This window comes from Pleurodeles waltl, chromosome 3_1 (assembly GCF_031143425.1).
Source record: "Pleurodeles waltl isolate 20211129_DDA chromosome 3_1, aPleWal1.hap1.20221129, whole genome shotgun sequence".
Taxonomy (NCBI): Eukaryota; Metazoa; Chordata; class Amphibia; order Caudata; family Salamandridae; genus Pleurodeles; species Pleurodeles waltl.
Window position 1 is genome coordinate 395,328,338 of NC_090440.1, and position 21,714 is coordinate 395,350,051.

The window sequence follows — 21,714 nt, forward strand, 5'->3', positions numbered from 1 at the left end:
TTTCACTCCGCTTCCGCCGCTGCAGGAAATGCTTTAGCTGAAAGTCAGTTCCTGGACTTGTTTAACACTTTCCAAGCGCCTCCAATTCTCCCTCAGATGCATCGTCAAAGGACAGGCTATTGGGGAAGTGAGTTCACCACTACCGTCACTTCCCAGGGGAAGCTGCACGTCTCTCCTCGACGCAAACCGAGAGAGCTCGCCCCTTTCTTATTCCCAGCACCGTCCGCGCCCCCAGCCCTTTCTTTACAATGTTCTGTTGGTTTATTGTGCGAACATTGTCCATTATTTGTCCTAATGTACACATTCTGTGCATCTAATTTCTACCGACACTGGACTCTGAGTGTCCAAAGAAGCAAAGCAAAATGCCACATCGAACAGGAGCAGGAGAGCTCTCAGCACACCTGGGGCTTATACCCCTTACATCACAGTCCGTGGAGCCACTCCCTGGGCACGACAGGCGAGTGGCAGGACGCAGAGAACTAAGGCAGAACCCGCCCACTCTGCCAGTGTCCTGGCACGGGTACATTCAAGCCTAGGAACGGGATGCCGTTTTACTGGGCAACATGACTATGCTTTGCCTGTTCACACCTTCGGCAGCGGATACAGACACTCAGATCCTATACATCGAAGAGCGCATATGTTATCAATGAGAGACAGGATATAACCTATACCCTTTACAATGAAAGTGTTTATCATGAATAGATAACATTTATCATAGCAAACTGACCTGCTGATTCTGTCCAGAATAGAAAACAGATCACACAGCTAATGCTCATGGAGCCTGCGTTCTTCTTATATTACTGCAGTTATCAAGTGAACCCTTTTTGTCCACGTCACTATTCCAGCCTTAAAAATCTCCTTTAAATGTGCTCATTTGCCATAGTGAGAGATATCAAAAAGCGTAAGTGCCCACCAATTTACTGAAACAAATGAAAACGGTGTTGGACATGGTGCTCACTATAATTTCTCCAAAAGAGGTAATCACAGCAGCTTTAAATTATTAGAAACATGCAGAAGTCTTTTCGATACCAGTTTCCCAGTGATAAGGGTAGAATTTCTGCACATCAAGAGGGTTTTGGATGGTAAACTTTGCACATATTCTGCCTTTTACTATTTTTTTTATATTATCTTTAACACACTATGCACATTGTGAGCGCACTTTGTCACATACAGTCTTACTTTTTAAACTACAGATTTCTAATTTACAGTTTCGCTAAGCACGCCACTCAGTATTGGGTTAAGGTAACAACGTGTATTCTGTTTTTAAGAATGTATGACATTCACAAAGGCGTTTGAAAAATTAGGACGGCTGCCTCATTTGGCCATTGAACATGGGCGCACTGCACTAAGGCTGCAGCTAGAGAGGTGGCAGAGAACCAGAAGCTCACAGGAAGCCACCAAGCTGACCCTGAGCTACGTCCACTTCCCGAGTCATGTGGAGCTCGGATGATTTCCGCCACTCTGCATCACAACAAGAGCCCCGAGGGATCTGAGCCCAGAACTGCCACTTTGTTACAGGTTTCTCTACTCGTCAGTTACTTGCGTACTGCTGAGGCTCCTTCTATGCAGATATTCTAGTAAAACAAGTTTGTCGCTTTGATCCCATTCCTGTGATTTACTGATCACGACAATTTTCCATTGCCAGGTTGAAAAGGAGCTGTGCCCACTTCTTACCTGTGCCTTTTCTCTCTTGGCACGGACCAGAGTATCCTGGTAGTGCTGCGCCACGTCAGGTTCCACACCCTCCAGTTTGGCTGCTGGCAACTGCAAAGCTGCCAGAGTTTTCCTCGGGTCCCCTTCATCCAGAGCTTCGTTAATAAGTCCAATTGCTAAAATCCCTGCAAATCAAAGTTTGAATATTTTTAGGCTAGAAGGTCTGAAATATTACGCTGTTAGCTGGGAAAATCGTCATTGTTTATAAACAAAAACACATTTGATAGTTCATAATAAAGAATAAACAAGATCCTTGTACTGCTGGGATAGCTTAGTATTAATAAAAGATGCTCTGCTCAATCCTATATATAAAATAGTGGGCCACTGACGGGCTCTGGCTAACTCAGGATAAAACTGCTTTTGATCTTAAGCCTGAGCTAGCATAGCAATCAGACTTCTACCCCTTCTTCAAGCAATAAATAGTTAGGTACGTTAGGGATTCTCTAAGGCCAAGAGGATTTTTGATAGCACACAAGCTGCTGCAGTGACAAAAGCATCACTCTTGCCAACTCCTTAGCTACGGCTGATACCCATCCTTTAATTTCACCGTAAGGTCTGCATTATAATGGGTGGTTATGGTAAACTTTCACAGCCACTGCACAAGGGGCGTAGCAAGGAAGAAATGCAGCAGAATAATTTACTTCTGTTCAATCTTAAATTTCTCTGCTGGCTTCCTGAACAGGAGTGGATCAAGTTCTAGGTATTGTGCATTCCGTAGAAATTCCTCCTGTCGCACTTCAGTAAATCTATAAACTTGGCTATCTAAATTCATATCGGAGACTGTTTCTCAGTCGCTCCCCTTTCCACAGACCCACACAAACTACAGGGAGCAATAGAAGCATTTCAGCATCAGGGATCCTGGAAAGTGGAAGTCATTTACCATATTGCCAGGCGGGCTGAAAAAAGATTTTGTAAAAATGCCTCAAACCTCATTTGACTATTACATGTATGGTCCTTAACATCCTTGCATCGACAGGGAGGTATGATACTATGGAAATCATGACACAAACAGTTACTAACTCCTTCTCGGTGACTAAGACAAGTAACATTGGAAGTTTTAGTAAAATCGCGCCCTACCCTGCTACTTTAGCCAAATATACTTTGCCTGGTGCTTCTAAAGTCCTTAATTGGTTGCTAGATAAGTAGTTCAAATAAATGAACTTACAAGATTTGTTTTCATTGTTTTTATTGATTTTTGACGTACAAAAGTACAGAAGAAAAAAATACAACCACGTACAACTGATACAGGAAATCGAGAAGGATGAGTGGAAATGGGGGAGGTGTGGTATCAAGGTAGAAGGTGGGGTAAAGAAAAAAGGGTACACAGTTACACATCAGCGCTTGATATAAAAACACTTAGGCATAGCTCAACCACAGTGCTCTCACATCGCGAAGACCGACTTAGTGCACTCAGTCCTAACACAGCAGTGAAAGGGACAGTCTATTTGTGGGGCAACAACAGCAAGGCGGTAGGTGCATGTATCCGCAAGCGTGGGGGCGGGACATCCGGCGGTCAAACCCCAGGTGGTGTTGGGAGTGGTGAGGGCTAGCAGGCACATGGCTGCCATCCGGAGAGGACACAGGGCCGTCCCTCTGGTGCATGAAGGAGAAGAAAGGCTCCCAATTGGGCAAGAGCGCATCAATCAATCAATCAAGGATTTATAGAGCGCACTAATCACCCGTTAGGGTCTCCAGGCGCTGGGGGGGGGGGGGGAGGGGGAGGTACTGGTCGTAGAGCCATGTCTTGAGGCGTTTCCTGAATGTCAAGAGGTCTTGGGTCTGGTGAAGGTGGAGCGGTAGGGAGTTCCAGGACTTGGCGGCTAGGTGAGAGAAGGATCTTCCTCCGGCGGTGGTGCGGCGGATGCAGGGGATGGAGGCGAGGCTGGTGGAGCGAAGATTGCGTGTGGGGGTGTGGAAGGTGAGTCTGTCATTGAGGTAGGCTGGGCCTGTGTTGTGGAGGGCCTTGTGTGCGTGGATGAGGAGTTTGAAGGTAATCCTCTTTGACACTGGTAGCCAGTGAAGGTCTCTGAGGTGGGGGGAAATGTGGTCATGGCGTGGGATGTCCAGAATGAGGCGGGCGGATGTGTTCTGGATTCTTTGCAGTTTTGTTAGGAGTTTGGTTGTTATTCCTGCATATAGGGCGTTTCCGTAGTCCAATCGGCTGCTGACTAGGGCGTGGGTGACAGTTTTCCTGGTTTCAACGGGAATCCACTTGAAGATTTTGCAGAGCATGCGGAGAGTGTTGTAGCAGGAAGAGGAGATGGCATTGACCTGCTGAGTCATGCTGAGTGTGGAGTCCAAGATGAAGCCTAGGTTGCGTGCGTGGGTGGTGGGTGAGGGCGCTGTTCCTAGGGAGGTGGGCCACCAGGAGTCATTCCAAGTTGAGGGGTTGGTGCCAAAGATGAGGATTTCTGTCTTGTCTGTGTTTAACTTGAGGTGGCTTGATTCCATCCAGCTGGCGATGGCGTGAAGTCCATTGTGGAGGTTGTTCTTTGCAGTTATAGGGTCTTTCGTGAGGGAGAGGATGAGCTGAGTGTCGTCTGCGTAGGAAACTATGTTGATGTGGTGGGTTCGTGCGATGTTGGCGAGGGGGGCCATGTAAACGTTGAAGAGCGTGGGGCTGAGCGAAGATCAGCATCTGTTCCCAGACTATAGGTAGTTGCGCCTGGCAGAATGCAAGGCCCCATCGCCAGGCATCAACAGTCGGAACTGATTGTCGGCCCAAGTGTATGGCGACAGTGCGTTTGGCGAAAAGAAGGAGCATGCCAGTAAGACGGTCTCAGGCTGGTGCGTCCTTAATGTAGCCCAAGAGGCCCACCAGGGGAACGTTCAGCAGCGTACGTTCAGTAACAGTATGTATGGGGGAAAATACCCCCTCACAAAACCGAACCACCCTGGGGCATTCCCAGGCAAGATCTGGAAAGGTGGCCTGTGGTGATCTGCATCTCAGGCAGCGGGCCTCCGCCACGAGTCCCACCCTGAAGAGCTGCTTTGGAGTACGGTATAGGCCATGTAGAAATTTGAAGTGTATGACCCGTGCCTGTAATTAGGCGATAGGAGGTCTGTCTCACCACAACAGTAATTGGAGGGGAGTGGAATCAATGTCCTTATCCCAATCTGCGCGGACAATAGGGGTTGCTATCAGCGCAGTGCATTGCATAAAGTTATATATATAACGAGTCACGTGCTTGCACAGTGAGGGGTTGGTGACCATATGTTTAAGTGCCTGGAGTGTCTGGTGGGAGCAGGGAAGGTAATATGCAACACCCGGCAGGTTGCTCAGAGTTGATGATACAGCAGTATCTCAGCACTGTGAGGGTTGAGGCCACAGTGACCTCAAAGGGCAGTATAAAGTGGTCTTCTGGGTATAGGCTGGAAAAGGTCATAAGCTCCCTCCCGTAGGCCCTCGCTCTAGCGCCAGGATCAAGTAGAGGAGGCAGCTGAGGATTGCATCTGAGAGGTATGGAGGGTGCGTAGATACAAAACAGCCCAGCGCGCCTCCGCATACTGTCCCATGCCCAATGAAGGCATTCCACGGTATCTATCTCCACCCTTGGTGCCCTCTAGGGCTGAAAGAGGGCAGTGGCTAATGGCTAAGGGTCAGCAAAATCAGCCTACACGGCCACAAGGGGCTGGAAAGGCATCAGGTAAATCAAAAAATTTAGATACAATGCCTGGGCACACATTGCGTAGAGTAACATATCGACTGCAGCCAGGTCACCCTGGTAGAGTAAGGAGGTCCCATCTGATATGAGGTTGTTTACCAGCCCAGGTTAGCGCTACACGATTGTAACGTAAACGTTGTAAGAAGTGTGCTGTGAGAGGAAGCTGTGTAATATGCTTGCCGAATTTCAGAGAGGATTTGGCGTCTGTGAAGAAATGTGCTTTCCCGTTGTATGAAATGCACAGTTTGGCTGTGTACAGGAGGGCATAGGAAATACTTGTAAATACTAAAGATATGTCTGGTGGTCGACCAAAAACTAGATCTTCCATTTGACCCTATGCCTGAGACCATTGACGAGAAAGACATTGTTGAAGGGGAAGCATATGACATGAGGCACTATGGCAATGCAAGATGTCATCATTCCTAACCATATCACAATAGTTCTTACTGTGTATGTTTGGTTCTGTTTTATTATTGCAATCAATGTTTGAAAAGCTTGGACCCGGTTTGGGTTGGGAAAGGCTATTCCTAATTGTGTATTTAGGATAGCTCCCAGAGAGGGTTGTATTTGGTAAGGTTGCAGATGAGATTTGCCCTAATTTATGGTGAACCCCAGAGAGTGTAAGAGACAAATTGTAGTTTGAGTATGTTTTTGACACTCTGTGAATGAATTGGCTTTGATGAGCCAATCGTCCAAATAAGGGAAAAAATTAATCTGTTTTCTTCTGAGATGTGCTGAAACCACTGTGAGGAATTTTGTGAATACTCTGGGAGCAGTTGTGACTCTGAATGGTAATACTTTGAATTAGTAATGGTTTCCTGCACTACAAATCTTAGGTATTTGAGGTGTGCAGGATGAATAGGAATGTGAAAGTAAGCGTCCTTTAGGTCTAACGCTGCCATGAAGTCACCTAGTTGTAATAAAGGAATAACATCTCAACGAGTGACCAGTGGTTTAAAGGTGTGAGATCTAACATTGGTCTGAGAAACCCGCCTTTTTTGGAAATTAGAAAATACAGGGAGTAAACTGTTCCTTGGTATTGTAATGGTGTGGGTTCTATAGCTCCTTTTAGAAGAAGTGGATGTACTTCCTCTTTGAGAAGAGTGAGATGATCTTTGTGAGAGTCTGTGAGTACGAGGAGGTATATTTGGTGGAGTGGAAATGAGCTCCACACAATAACCATTTTGGATAATTTGAAGTACCCAATGATCTGTGGTAATCTGAGTCCATTGGGGGTAAAGCATTTGCAACCTTCCCCCTACAGGAGTGTTGTATATTAGTATTGTTTGTTGTAAGCAATTGTTTAGTGACGGATGAGGAGCCTCTAGATGTAGATGGATTTCCTCTTCCCTTATTATTGTTTCCTCTATATCAGTGGCTCCCAACCTGTGGTCCGGGGACCCCTGGGGGTCCGCGAAGCCTTCTCAAAGGGTCCGCGACTGCTAAAAATATTAAAAACTATTAATAAATATTGACAAATTAGGTCCCAAGCTTCCAGTAATGACTCAGTGGGGGATCCCCAGATTCCAGTGATGATTCAGTGGGGGTCCCTGGGTTAGATTAATGATGAAGTGGGGGTCCACAGAAGTCAAAAGGTTGGGAACCACTGCTCTATATGATCCTCTAAAGCAGTGGTCTCAAAACTTTTTAATACCGCGCCCCCACCGGATGCGAAAAATAAAAATAATTGCCCCCCCCTTAGAATTTTTCAATTATTTTATAAAGATGGGAATGTTTAAATAGGTCTAGACTTATTTAAACATTGCAGTTCAGTACTGTTACCTTTTAAAAAATGCAATAACATACTTCTGCTTTAAACAAAGGCCTGTTATCTGTATAATGTGTGCTGGCTTGTAAGGCTCCCATAGCTCTGGCATTTTATCTTTATTTAATTTTTCAAGTGTGGTATCCACTTGTGGACCACATAAATGCTCTTTATCAAAAGGCATGTTTAAAAACTGCCTGCTGTGCCTCCTGTTTAAACCGTGAGCATCTGAGCCAGGCATGTCGCCTTATGATGACACCTGTGTTAATACTACATGCTGCTATATCAGCAGCATCACGTGCACATGAAATGGAGTTATTATAAATTGTTTGTCCCTCACTTACAATTTCTACTCCTCTTTTACGATGTTCTTCTGGTAGGTATTGTAAAAGTTCCTCCATAGCATCTGTAGGAAGTTGGCTCTGTATGTGCTATTTCAAAGTAAGGAATAGCATGCACAGAGTCCAAGGGTTCCCCTTAGAGGTAAAATAGTGGTAAAAATAGATAATACTAATGCTCTATTTTGTGGTAGTGTGGTCGAGCAGTAGGCTTATCCAAGGAGTAGTGTTAAGCATTTGTTGTACATACACATAGACAATAAATGAGGTACACACACTCAGAGACAAATCCAGCCAATAGGTTTTTGTATAGAAAAATATCTTTTCTTAGTTTATTTTAAGAACCACAGGTTCAAATTCTACATGTAATAGCTCATTCGAAAGGTATTGCAGGTAAGTACTTTAGGAACTTCAAATCATCAAAATTGCATGTATACTTTTCAAGTTATTCACAAATAGCTGTTTTAAAAGTGGACACTTAGTGCAATTTTCACAGTTCCTAGGGGAGGTAAGTATTTGTTAGTTTTACCAGGTAAGTAAGACACTTACAGGGTTCAGTTCTTGGTCCAAGGTAGCCCACCGTTGGGGGTTCAGAGCAACCCCAAAGTCACCACACCAGCAGCTCAGGGCCGGTCAGGTGCAGAGTTCAAAGTGGTGCCCAAAACACATAGGCTAGAATGGAGAGAAGGGGGTGCCCCGGTTCCGGTCTGCTTGCAGGTAAGTACCCGCGTCTTCGGAGGGCAGACCAGGGGGGTTTTGTAGGGCACCGGGGGGGACACAAGTCCACACAGAAATTTCACCCTCAGCAGCGCGGGGGCGGCCGGGTGCAGTGTAGAAACAAGCGTCGGGTTTGTAATGGAAGTCAATGGGAGATCTAGGGATCTCTTCAGCGCTGCAGGCAGGCAAGGGGGGGGTTCCTCGGGGAAACCTCCACTTGGGCAAGGGAGAGGGACTCCTGGGGGTCACTCCTCCAGTGAAAGTCCGGTCCTTCAGGTCCTGGGGGCTGCGGGTGCAGGGTCTCTCCCAGGTGTCGGGACTTAGGATTCAAAGAGTCGCGGTCAGGGGAAGCCTCGGGATTCCCTCTGCAGGCGGCGCTGTGGGGGCTCAGGGGGGACAGGTTTTTGTACTCACAGTCTTAGAGTAGTCCTGGGGTCCCTCCTGAGGTGTTGGATCGCCACCAGCCGAGTCGGGGTCGCCGGGTGCAGTGTTGCAAGTCTCACGCCTTTTGCGGGGAGCTTGCAGGGTTCTTTAAAGCTGCTGGAAACAAAGTTGCAGCCTTTCTTGGAGCAGGTCCGCTGTCCTCGGGAGTTTCTTGTCTTTTCGAAGCAGGGGCAGTCCTCAGAGGATGTCGAGGTCGCTGGTCCCTTTGGAAGGCGTCGCTGGAGCAGGATCTTTGGAAGGCAGGAGACAGGCCGGTGAGTTTCTGGGGCCAAGGCAGTAGTCGTCTTCTGATCTTCCTCTGCAGGGGTTTTCAGCTAGGCAGTCCTTCTTCTTGTAGTTGCAGGAATCTAATTTTCTAGGGTTCAGGGTAGCCCTTAAATACTAAATTTAAGGGCGTGTTTAGGTCTGGGGGGTTAGTAGCCAATGGCTACTAGCCCTGAGGGTGGGTACACCCTCTTTGTGCCTCCTCCCAAGGGGAGGGGGTCACAATCCTAACCCTATTGGGGGAATCCTCCATCTGCAAGATGGAGGATTTCTAAAAGTCAGAGTCACCTCAGCTCAGGACACCTTAGGGGCTGTCCTGACTGGCCAGTGACTCCTCCTTGTTGCTTTCTTTGTTCCCTCCAGCCTTGCCGCCAAAAGTGGGGGCCGTGGCCGGAGGGGGCGGGCAACTCCACTAAGCTGGAGTGCCCTGCTGGGCTGTGACAAAGGGGTGAGCCTTTGAGGCTCACCGCCAGGTGTCACAGCTCCTGCCTGGGGGAGGTGTTAGCATCTCCACCCAGTGCAGGCTTTGTTACTGGCCTCAGAGTGACAAAGGCACTCTCCCCATGGGGCCAGCAACATGTCTCTGGTGTGGCAGGCTGCTGGAACTAGTCAGCCTACACAGACAGTCGGTTAAGTTTCAGGGGGCACCTCTAAGGTGCCCTCTGTGGTGTATTTTACAATAAAATGTACACTGGCATCAGTGTGCATTTATTGTGCTGAGAAGTTTGATACCAAACTTCCCAGTTTTCAGTGTAGCCATTATGGTGCTGTGGAGTTCGTGTTTGACAGACTCCCAGACCATATACTCTTATGGCTACCCTGCACTTACAATGTCTAAGGTTTTGTTTAGACACTGTAGGGGTACCATGCTCATGCACTGGTACCCTCACCTATGGTATAGTGCACCCTGCCTTAGGGCTGTAAGGCCTGCTAGAGGGGTGTCTTACCTATACTGCATAGGCAGTGAGAGGCTGGCATGGCACCCTGAGGGGAGTGCCATGTCGACTTACTCGTTTTGTCCTCACTAGCACACACAAGCTGGCAAGCAGTGTGTCTGTGCTGAGTGAGAGGTCTCCAGGGTGGCATAAGACATGCTGCATCCCTTAGAGACCTTCCTTGGCATCAGGGCCCTTGGTACTAGAAGTACCAGTTACAAGGGACTTATCTGGATGCCAGGGTCTGCCAATTGTGGATACAAAAGTACAGGTTAGGGAAAGAACACTGGTGCTGGGGCCTGGTTAGCAGGCCTCAGCACACTTTCAATTGTAAACATAGCATCAGCAAAGGCAAAAAGTCAGGGGGCAACCATGCCAAGGAGGCATTTCCTTACACAACCCCCCCCCAAACGAAAGAGGATGAGACTAACCTTTCCCAAGAGAGTCTTCATTTTCTAAGTGGAAGAACCTGGAAAGGCCATCTGCATTGGCATGGGCAGTCCCAGGTCTGTGTTCCACTATAAAGTCCATTCCCTGTAGGGAGATGGACCACCTCAACAGTTTAGGATTTTCACCTTTCATTTGCATCAGCCATTTGAGAGGTCTGTGGTCAGTTTGAACTAGGAAGTGAGTCCCAAAGAGGTATGGTCTCAGCTTCTTCAGGGACCAAACCACAGCAAAGGCCTCCCTCTCAATGGCACTCCAACGCTGCTCCCTGGGGAGTAACCTCCTGCTAATGAAAGCAACAGGCTGGTCAAGGCCATCATCATTTGTTTGGGACAAAACTGCCCCTATCCCATGTTCAGAGGCATCAGTCTGCACAATGAACTGCTTAGAATAATCTGGAGCTTTGAGAACTGGTGCTGAGCACATTGCTTGTTTCAGGGTGTCAAAGGCCTGTTGGCAGTCCACAGTCCAGTTCACTTTCTTGGGCATTTTCTTGGAGGTGAGCTCAGTGAGGGCTGTCACAATGGATCCATATCCCTTCACAAACCTCCTGTAGTACCCAGTCAAGCCAAGGAATGCCCTGACTTGAGTCTGGGTTTTTGGAGCTACCCAGTCCAGAATGGTCTGGATCTTGGGTTGGAGTGGCTGAACTTGGCCTCCACCTACAAGGTGGCCCAAGTAAACCACAGTTCCCTGCCCTATCTGGCATTTGGATGCCTTGATAGAGAGGCCTGCAGATTGCAGAGCCTTCAAAACCTTCTTCAGGTGGACCAGGTGATCCTGCCAGGTGGAGCTAAAGACAGCAATATCATCAAGATAAGCTGTGCTAAAGGACTCCAAGCCAGCAAGGACTTGATTCACCAACCTTTGGAAGGTGGCAGGGGCATTCTTTAAACCAAAGGGCATAACAGTAAACTGATAATGCCCATCAGGTGTGGAGAATGCTGTCTTTTCTTTTGCTCCAGGTGCCATTTTTATTTGCCAGTACCCTGCTGTCAAGTCAAAGGTACTTAGAAATTTGGCAGCACCTAACTTATCAATGAGCTCATCAGCTCTTGGAATTGGATGGGCATCTGTCTTGGTGACAGAGTTGAGCCCTCTGTAGTCCACACAAAACCTCATCTCTTTCTTTCCATCTTTGGTGTGAGGTTTGGGGACTAAGACCACTGGGCTAGCCCAGGGGCTGTCAGAGCGCTCAATCACTCCCAATTCCAGCATCTTGTGGACTTCCATCTTGATGCTTTCCTTAACATGGTCAGACTGTCTGAAGATTTTGTTCTTGACAGGCATGCTGTCTCCTGTGTCCACATCATGGGTACACAGGTGTGTCTGACCAGGGGTTAGGGAGAAAAGCTCAGGAAACTGTTGTAGGACTCTCCTACAATCAGCCTGCTGTTGGCCAGAGAGGGTGTCTGAGTAGATCACTCCATCTACTGTGCCATCTTTTGGGTCTGATGACAGAAGATCAGGGAGAGGTTCACTCTCTGCCTCCTGATCCTCATCTGTTACCATTAACAGATTCACATCAGCCCTGTCATGGAAGAGCTTAAGGCGGTTCACATGGATCACCCTCTTGGGGCTCCTGCTTGTGCCCAGGTCCACCAGGTAGGTGACCTGACTCTTCCTCTCTAGCACTGGGTAAGGGCCACTCCATTTGTCCTGGAGTGCCCTGGGAGCCACAGGCTCCAGAACCCAGACTTTCTGCCCTGGTTGGAACTCAACCAGTGCAGCCTTTTGGTCATACCAAAACTTCTGGAGTTGTTGGCTGGCCTCAAGGTTTTTGGTTGCCTTTTCCATGTACTCTGCCATTCTAGAGCGAAGGCCAAGTACATAGTCCACTATGTCCTGTTTAGGCTCATGGAGAGGTCTCTCCCAGCCTTCTTTAACAAGGGCAAGTGGTCCCCTTACAGGATGACCAAACAGAAGTTCAAAGGGTGAGAACCCTACTCCCTTCTGTGGTACCTCCCTGTAAGCGAAAAGCAGACATGGCAGGAGGACATCCCATCTCCTTTTGAGTTTTTCTGGGAGCCCCATGATCATGCCCTTTAATGTCTTGTTGAATCTCTCAACTAAGCCATTAGTTTGTGGATGGTAAGGTGTAGTGAATTTATAAGTCACTCCACACTCATTCCACATGTGCTTTAGGTATGCTGACATGAAGTTGGTACCTCTGTCAGACACCACCTCCTTAGGGAAACCCACTCTGGTAAAGATACCAATGAGGGCCTTGGCTACTGCAGGGGCAGTAGTCGACCTAAGGGGAATAGCTTCAGGATACCTGGTAGCATGATCCACTACTACCAGGATATACATATTTCCTGAGGCTGTGGGAGGTTCCAGTGGACCAACTATGTCCACACCCACTCTTTCAAAGGGCACCCCCACCACAGGAAGTGGAATGAGGGGGGCCTTTGGATGCCCACCTGTCTTACCACTGGCTTGACAGGTGGGGCAGGAGAGGCAAAACTCCTTAACCATGTTGGACATATTGGGCCAGTAGAAGTGGTTGACTAACCTCTCCCACGTCTTGGTTTGTCCCAAATGTCCAGCAAGGGGAATGTCATGGGCCAATGTTAGGATGAACTCTCTGAACAGCTGAGGCACTACCACTCTCCTAGTGGCACCAGGTTTGGGGTCTCTGGCCTCAGTGTACAGGAGCCCATCTTCCCAATAGACCCTATGTGTTCCATTTTTCTTGCCTTTGGACTCTTCAGCAGCTTGCTGCCTAAGGCCTTCAAGAGAGGGACAGGTTTCTTGTCCCTTACACAGCTCCTCCCTTGAGGGTCCCCCTGGGCCTAAGAGCTCAACCTGATAAGGTTCAAGCTCCAAAGGCTCAGTTCCCTCAGAGGGCAGAACTTCTTCCTGAGAAGAGAGGTTCCCTTTCTTTTGCTGTGTTGCAGTTGGTTTCCCAACTGACTTTCCTGTTCTCTTGGTAGGCTGGGCCATTTTTCCAGACTCCAGCTCTACTTTTTCACCCTGTGCCTTGCATTGTGCTCTTGTTTTCACACACACCAGTTCAGGGATACCCAGCATTGCTGCATGGGTTTTTAGCTCTACCTCAGCCCATGCTGAGGACTCCAGGTCATTTCCAAGCAGACAGTCCACTGGGATATTTGAGGAGACCACCACCTGCTTCAGGCCATTGACCCCTCCCCATTCTAAAGTAACCATTGCCATGGGATGTACTTTTCTCTGATTGTCAGCGTTGGTGACTGTGTAAGTTTTTCCAGTCAGGTATTGGCCAGGGGAAACCAGTTTCTCTGTCACCATGGTGACACTGGCACCTGTATCCCTCAGGCCCTCTATTCTAGTCCCATTAATTAAGAGTTGCTGTCTGTATTTTTGCATGTTAGGCGGCCAGACAGCTAGTGTGGCTAAATCCACCCCACCCTCAGAAACTAGAGTAGCTTCAGTGTGGACCCTGATTTGCTCTGGGCACACTGTTGATCCCACTTGGAGACTAGCCATACCAGTGTTACCTGGATGGGAGTTTGGAGTGGAACCTTTCTTGGGACAGGCCTTGTCTCCAGTTTGGTGTCCATGCTGTTTACAGCTATGACACCAGGCCTTTTTGGGATCAAAGTTTTTACCCTTGTACCCATTGTTTTGTGAAGAGGCTCTGGGCCCACCCTCCTGTGCAGGTTTTTGGGGGCCTGTAGAAGACTCTTTACTATTTTTAGTTTTGGTTGTCTCATCACCCTTCTGCTGGGGAGTCTTTGTGACCCCTTTCTTTTGGTCACCCCCTGTTGAAGTCTTGGACACCCTTGTCTTGACCCAATGGTCCGCCTTCTTTCCCAATTCTTGGGGAGAAATTGGTCCTAGGTCTACCAGATGCTGATGCAGTTTATCATTGAAACAATTACTTAACAGGTGTTCTTTCACAAATAAATTGTACAGCCCATCATAATTATTTACACCACTGCCTTGAATCCAACCATCTAGTGTTTTCACTGAGTAGTCAACAAAGTCAACCCAGGTCTGGCTCGAGGATTTTTGAGCCCCCCTGAACCTAATCCTGTACTCCTCAGTGGAGAATCCAAAGCCCTCAATCAGGGTACCCTTCATGAGGTCATAAGATTCTGCATCTTTTCCAGAGAGTGTGAGGAGTCTATCCCTACACTTTCCAGTGAACATTTCCCAAAGGAGAGCACCCCAGTGAGATCTGTTCACTTTTCTGGTTACACAAGCCCTCTCAAAAGCTGTGAACCATTTGGTGATGTCATCACCATCTTCATATTTAGTTACAATCCCTTTGGGGATTTTCAACATGTCAGGAGAATCTCTGACCCTATTTATGTTGCTGCCACCATTGATGGGTCCTAGGCCCATCTCTTGTCTTTCCCTCTCTATGGCTAGGATCTGTCTTTCCAGAGCCAATCTTTTGGCCATCCTGGCTAACTGGATGTCCTCTTCACTGGGGTTATCCTCAGTGATTTCAGAGTTGTTGGTCCCTCCTGTGAGGGAACCAGCATCTCTGACTATTATTTGTGGAGTCAGGGCTTGAGAAGCCCTGCTCTCCCTAAGTAGGACTGGAGGGGGGGAATTTCCCTCCAAGTCACTATCTTCATCCTCTGAGTTGCCATCCTCAGAGGGGTTGGCCTTTTCAAACTCTGCCAAAAGCTCCTGGAGCTGTACTTTGGTAGGTTTGGGGCCCATTGCTATTTTCTTTAGTTTACAGAGTGACCTTAGCTCTCTCATCTGTAGATGGAGGTAAGGTGTGGTGTCGAGTTCCACCACATTCACATCTGTGCTAGACATTATGCTTCTAAAAGTTGGAATACTTTTTAAGAAACTAAAACTGGTTCTAGAATCTAATTCAAACTTTTACCAAACTTTTAAACTCTAAAAGAAATGCTAAACAGGATCTAACACAAGGCCCTAGCAGGTCTTTTAAGAATTTAGAAAACTTTTCAAATTGCAAAAATCAATTTCTAATGACAATTTTGGAATTTGTCGTGTGATCAGGTATTGGCTGAGTAGTCCAGCAAATGCAAAGTCTTGTACCCCACCGCTGATCCACCAATGTAGGAAGTTGGCTCTGTATGTGCTATTTCAAAGTAAGGAATAGCATGCACAGAGTCCAAGGGTTCCCCTTAGAGGTAAAATAGTGGTAAAAATAGATAATACTAATGCTCTATTTTGTGGTAGTGTGGTCGAGCAGTAGGCTTATCCAAGGAGTAGTGTTAAGCATTTGTTGTACATACACATAGACAATAAATGAGGTACACACACTCAGAGACAAATCCAGCCAATAGGTTTTTGTATAGAAAAATATCTTTTCTTAGTTTATTTTAAGAACCACAGGTTCAAATTCTACATGTAATAGCTCATTCGAAAGGTATTGCAGGTAAGTACTTTAGGAACTTCAAATCATCAAAATTGCATGTATACTTTTCAAGTTATTCACAAATAGCTGTTTTAAAAGTGGACACTTAGTGCAATTTTCACAGTTCCTAGGGGAGGTAAGTATTTGTTAGTTTTACCAGGTAAGTAAGACACTTACAGGGTTCAGTTCTTGGTCCAAGGTAGCCCACCGTTGGGGGTTCAGAGCAACCCCAAAGTCACCACACCAGCAGCTCAGGGCCGGTCAGGTGCAGAGTTCAAAGTGGTGCCCAAAACACATAGGCTAGAATGGAGAGAAGGGGGTGCCCCGGTTCCGGTCTGCTTGCAGGTAAGTACCCGCGTCTTCGGAGGGCAGACCAGGGGGGTTTTGTAGGGCACCGGGGGGGACACAAGTCCACACAGAAATTTCACCCTCAGCAGCGCGGGGGCGGCCGGGTGCAGTGTAGAAACAAGCGTCGGGTTTGTAATGGAAGTCAATGGGAGATCTAGGGATCTCTTCAGCGCTGCAGGCAGGCAAGGGGGGGGTTCCTCGGGGAAACCTCCACTTGGGCAAGGGAGAGGGACTCCTGGGGGTCACTCCTCCAGTGAAAGTCCGGTCCTTCAGGTCCTGGGGGCTGCGGGTGCAGGGTCTCTCCCAGGTGTCGGGACTTAGGATTCAAAGAGTCGCGGTCAGGGGAAGCCTCGGGATTCCCTCTGCAGGCGGCGCTGTGGGGGCTCAGGGGGGACAGGTTTTTGTACTCACAGTCTTAGAGTAGTCCTGGGGTCCCTCCTGAGGTGTTGGATCGCCACCAGCCGAGTCGGGGTCGCCGGGTGCAGTGTTGCAAGTCTCACGCCTTTTGCGGGGAGCTTGCAGGGTTCTTTAAAGCTGCTGGAAACAAAGTTGCAGCCTTTCTTGGAGCAGGTCCGCTGTCCTCGGGAGTTTCTTGTCTTTTCGAAGCAGGGGCAGTCCTCAGAGGATGTCGAGGTCGCTGGTCCCTTTGGAAGGCGTCGCTGGAGCAGGATCTTTGGAAGGCAGGAGACAGGCCGGTGAGTTTCTGGGGCCAAGGCAGTAGTCGTCTTCTGATCTTCCTCTGCAGGGGTTTTCAGCTAGGCAGTCCTTCTTCTTGTAGTTGCAGGAATCTAATTTTCTAGGGTTCAGGGTAGCCCTTAAATACTAAATTTAAGGGCGTGTTTAGGTCTGGGGGGTTAGTAGCCAATGGCTACTAGCCCTGAGGGTGGGTACACCCTCTTTGTGCCTCCTCCCAAGGGGAGGGGGTCACAATCCTAACCCTATTGGGGGAATCCTCCATCTGCAAGATGGAGGATTTCTAAAAGTCAGAGTCACCTCAGCTCAGGACACCTTAGGGGCTGTCCTGACTGGCCAGTGACTCCTCCTTGTTGCTTTCTTTGTTCCCTCCAGCCTTGCCGCCAAAAGTGGGGGCCGTGGCCGGAGGGGGCGGGCAACTCCACTAAGCTGGAGTGCCCTGCTGGGCTGTGACAAAGGGGTGAGCCTTTGAGGCTCACCGCCAGGTGTCACAGCTCCTGCCTGGGGGAGGTGTTAGCATCTCCACCCAGTGCAGGCTTTGTTACTGGCCTCAGAGTGACAAAGGCACTCTCCCCATGGGGCCAGCAACATGTCTCTGGTGTGGCAGGCTGCTGGAACTAGTCAGCCTACACAGACAGTCGGTTAAGTTTCAGGGGGCACCTCTAAGGTGCCCTCTGTGGTGTATTTTACAATAAAATGTACACTGGCATCAGTGTGCATTTATTGTGCTGAGAAGTTTGATACCAAACTTCCCAGTTTTCAGTGTAGCCATTATGGTGCTGTGGAGTTCGTGTTTGACAGACTCCCAGACCATATACTCTTATGGCTACCCTGCACTTACAATGTCTAAGGTTTTGTTTAGACACTGTAGGGGTACCATGCTCATGCACTGGTACCCTCACCTATGGTATAGTGCACCCTGCCTTAGGGCTGTAAGGCCTGCTAGAGGGGTGTCTTACCTATACTGCATAGGCAGTGAGAGGCTGGCATGGCACCCTGAGGGGAGTGCCATGTCGACTTACTCGTTTTGTCCTCACTAGCACACACAAGCTGGCAAGCAGTGTGTCTGTGCTGAGTGAGAGGTCTCCAGGGTGGCATAAGACATGCTGCATCCCTTAGAGACCTTCCTTGGCATCAGGGCCCTTGGTACTAGAAGTACCAGTTACAAGGGACTTATCTGGATGCCAGGGTCTGCCAATTGTGGATACAAAAGTACAGGTTAGGGAAAGAACACTGGTGCTGGGGCCTGGTTAGCAGGCCTCAGCACACTTTCAATTGTAAACATAGCATCAGCAAAGGCAAAAAGTCAGGGGGCAACCATGCCAAGGAGGCATTTCCTTACAGCATCCCAGTGAGCTCTGTCATATCTGGATTGTAAAGGCTGAGCAGTAGAAATTCACCAGTGATTGGCTGCTTGAGCTGCCACTCTTTTTCCTGCTGCATCTAATTTTTTTACTTTATCAGTAGGACGTGTGTCTCCTACTATTAGCCCTTTTGTGTGCAGTAGATGCAACAACAGAGCCTGGGGGAATTTGTGTTTTTATATATAAAAGATCAGTGGGTGCAGCCATGTACTTTTCATCAACTCTAGGAGTGATAACCCTAGCTCTAACAGGCTCTTTAAACATTTCTTCTGTGTGTCGGAGCATGCCTGGAAGCACTGGAAGAAACTGACTTTCCTTATGTGTTGCACCAAGGGTGTCAAATAAAAAAAATCTTCCTCTATTGGCTCATTGTACATGTGCACATCATTAAATGCTGCTGCTCTAGATATAACCTGTTGATATGATGTGGAATCCTCAAATGGTGAAGGTTTAGCTGGGTAAAGATCCGGATCAGTTGGTGTAATAGGATCCGGATCGTACTCATCCCATAGGTCCTGCTCGTCTAATGTATTCCCTATATCTTAAGACCCACCAGGTGGTGTGAACCCTGAATGAGGGGGAGGTGGTGGTGGAGGAGTATGTTGTGGAGAAGTAGGTAAAAGGTGGAGATGCATGATTATGAAAATAAGTCTTTTCTTTGGTAGTCTTCTCTGGAGGTGTAAAGGAATCAAGACTCTCTTGAAAAGTTAATTTCCTCTATAAAGGTGGCGGCGGTGATGTTATAATCCGCCCTGTTCCTTGCTGAATTTGAAGTCAGCGATGCCTAGCATACACAACATCTAAAATTTGTTTCACCTGTGATGTAGGGGGTTGTTATAGACTGTCCAGAGTCACTGAAAGTCTTTTGTGATATTTTTCGGTTCTGAAGGGTTTTTTGGATGGAAAATATTTGGTGCCGAAACATAAGCACACTGTTGTCTCTTTTTCAATGCCAAAGTGGTAGGCACTGAAGCACCATGTCGTTTTTGTTTTGACAGTGCAGAAATGGAGGTTCTGGAGGTCGATGCCGAAGATTTATCTTTGGCTTTTTTTGGTGCGAGCTGGTATGCAAGGCATTCAAATAAGTTTCTCGGCTCCGACCATGGCTGGGAGAGAGTGGCGGACCGTTGACCTCTTTTGTGCTTGTTTTGTCCGATGGGAAAGGGGCTTTTTACTTAAAGTTTGTGCTGGACTGCACATCAGAGTCTGAATCTTGAACAGAGAAGACCCCTCTTGTTCCAAGTCTTCTTGCACATGCTTATCACCAAAGATGTCCAGTGTATCTTTTGGATGTCGAGAAGCCATTTCCATTTGATGAGCTCTTCGATCTCTCAGCGTCTTCTTCGACCCAAAAGAACTGCACACTTTGCAGGTCTGGTAATTGTGGTCTGGTGAAAGACACAAATTACACACCTAATGATGGTCGGTGTGTAGAAACTTTGAATGGCATCGGGGGCAAAATCAAAATGGAGTACGTTCCATTAGGGCTGCATTCTTCAATACCAGGTGGAAGAGGTAGGCCCAAAGATGGCCCTTGTGTTCCTGAAAGGGTCATGAAATTTGATTCTGAGTATGGAAAATGAACCAAAAGTTGAATTATTTAAGAATACGTGTTCGGAAACAATACAGACGACGATAGTAGGACTGAAAGAATACCGTTTTAGACTGTTTGGAGCGAGAGTAACACACATCTGAACCCAACGGCGGAGAAAAACAACATAACAAAGGACTCAATGCCCATGTGCAGTATTACCGAGAGGAGGAGTCACTCGATCCTGTGACTCGAAAACTTTCTTCGAACAAAAACAAGCTCCACACCCAACACTAGATGGCAAGCTTATGCACAGCACGTGTATCTACAGCTACACATGCCATCAAATATAATATTATGTCAATTGAACAAGATGGGTTCAAAGAAGACTACTCAATCCTTGACCACCGTTTTAGATTGTGGGAAATGGCAAGGAAATCGATCAATTTAAGGGGGAAATTGAATTGTTGTTTTGTCGACTTCCGCACAGCTTTTGACCTAGAGGACTGAAACCTATTGTGGGAAAGGTTGAGGAGGCTTGGAATCCACAAAGATCTACTCTTGCTTTTCCAGAAGCTACATAGCCAGAATTGGGCTCGGTGATGTTAGATACAGCAGGTATCATAGCAAACAAAATACAGCTCAAGAACAGTCTGCGTCAGAGCTGTGTTTTGGCCCCTTTAATATTTTCCCCTTTTTAGGCAGATTTGCCAAATATAATAAAAGAAGTATAAGATTTATGCCCCAAGATGAATGGCTTGCATGTTTCATATCTTTTAAATGCAGATGATCTGCTAAATTTGCTTTACGTTATGCAAGTAATCTTCCAAGGAACATTAAAGGTCATAGTGTTGAATAACACGCACAATGCCAAATTGATCAAGTTGTTTGAAGCCATCAGTCAATCCCTCAAGGGTGGGGTCAAAGATGTTGCTTCAGGTGGTGGACCTCAAGAGGCTCCTAGTGAGTTTATTGCTCCCTTTACATTTCAAGAGGTGACGTCTCCTATTATTCCCTTGGTAAGTGGTATATATATGTCAAGACTTCCTTCCCTATTAGTAAAAAGGGAAGTATTTTCAGGAAAAGATGAGTCATATCTAGATTCAGCTATTCTCTTATATCAAATACAAGAGTGGGCAAAAGGTGTCATGGTAGAAAGGGAAGCATCAAGGGTGTGCCTTTAACTCCAGCAGTCATCCTAGTAATAAAGAAGAAGCCTGTTGTTAGGGGGAGGCCTGGCAAAGAAAAATATGGGAATGTTGAGGGAATCTCCAGTCACTGGGAAATCTAAGGATTGCGCTAAGGTGGCAAAAGAGGCCTCTGGGCGCAAAAGTATTGAAGTATTAAAGGGAGATCTTTTGTCAAATTGGCAGAGTGCTGTAGTTGCGCTGACAGAGGGGAGCCCGAGGCTGGCCCGAAAAAGCCTGCTCTAGTCCAAGAAAGAGACGATCCTAAGTCAAGACTGCTGTGGAAGCCATTCCTGAAGGTACAATCCAAAAGGAAAACAGCGCACAGTTAATCGTCCCCTGAATGGATTACGGCTGGTAAATTTATCCGCTAACATTAAAAGATTAAGGAGTATTACCTCAAAGGAATTAGCACTGGTCGGTTTTAACACCATAGCAGTTGAAGAACTAACCTGAGTACTGTTTGCTTCCAAGGAGATTATAAGCCCAGTGGAAAACTCTGTATCTTCCTTGGCAGCGAACTGAATCTGCCTCTGTGAGGAAATAGGGGACAACTGGGAGGTCCCCAGGAGTCCAGGGGTGAGTAATCCCCATCAGATAACCCCATTCCTACATGAACACGGAGGGATAAAAGACAATCACATCACCTTTTCGAGGTTACCTGGTTCAGGTCAGAGAACAGGGGCTGGCAGGAGCTGGTGGGAACGGGATGGGTCCCAAGAAAGAACAGTCACTATCACATTCCAAAATGACAAAGTACCAAAATTGAGAAACTGAAAGTCTTCATTCTTATCAGAATTTGATGAGCGTAGGAGTTGTAATGGGTATGGGACAGAGGGATATTTTCTCACAGGAGTGGACTTCCAGAACTTTGATGATGTGCAAGGTCGCTATGGTTCAACCAGGATTGGGGGAGGACTGGTGGATATTGATTGGTTGGAGGCAGGGCATCCACGGCCGGGTCATGTCTTGATATG

At 47.5% G+C, this 21,714-nt stretch overlaps 1 protein-coding gene across 2 annotated transcripts in view; it reads right to left on the minus strand.

Annotated features, from left to right (window-relative positions):
* IQGAP1 (IQ motif containing GTPase activating protein 1) overlaps window positions 1-21,714 on the minus strand; it is a 424,957-nt gene that overhangs the window by 186,443 nt on the left and 216,800 nt on the right. For both annotated transcript variants that reach the window (XM_069222592.1, XM_069222593.1), the window contains one exon: window positions 1,675-1,838. In XM_069222592.1, coding sequence (XP_069078693.1) covers window positions 1,675-1,838 — 164 coding nt within the window. The remainder of the gene's footprint in view (window positions 1-1,674; window positions 1,839-21,714) is intronic.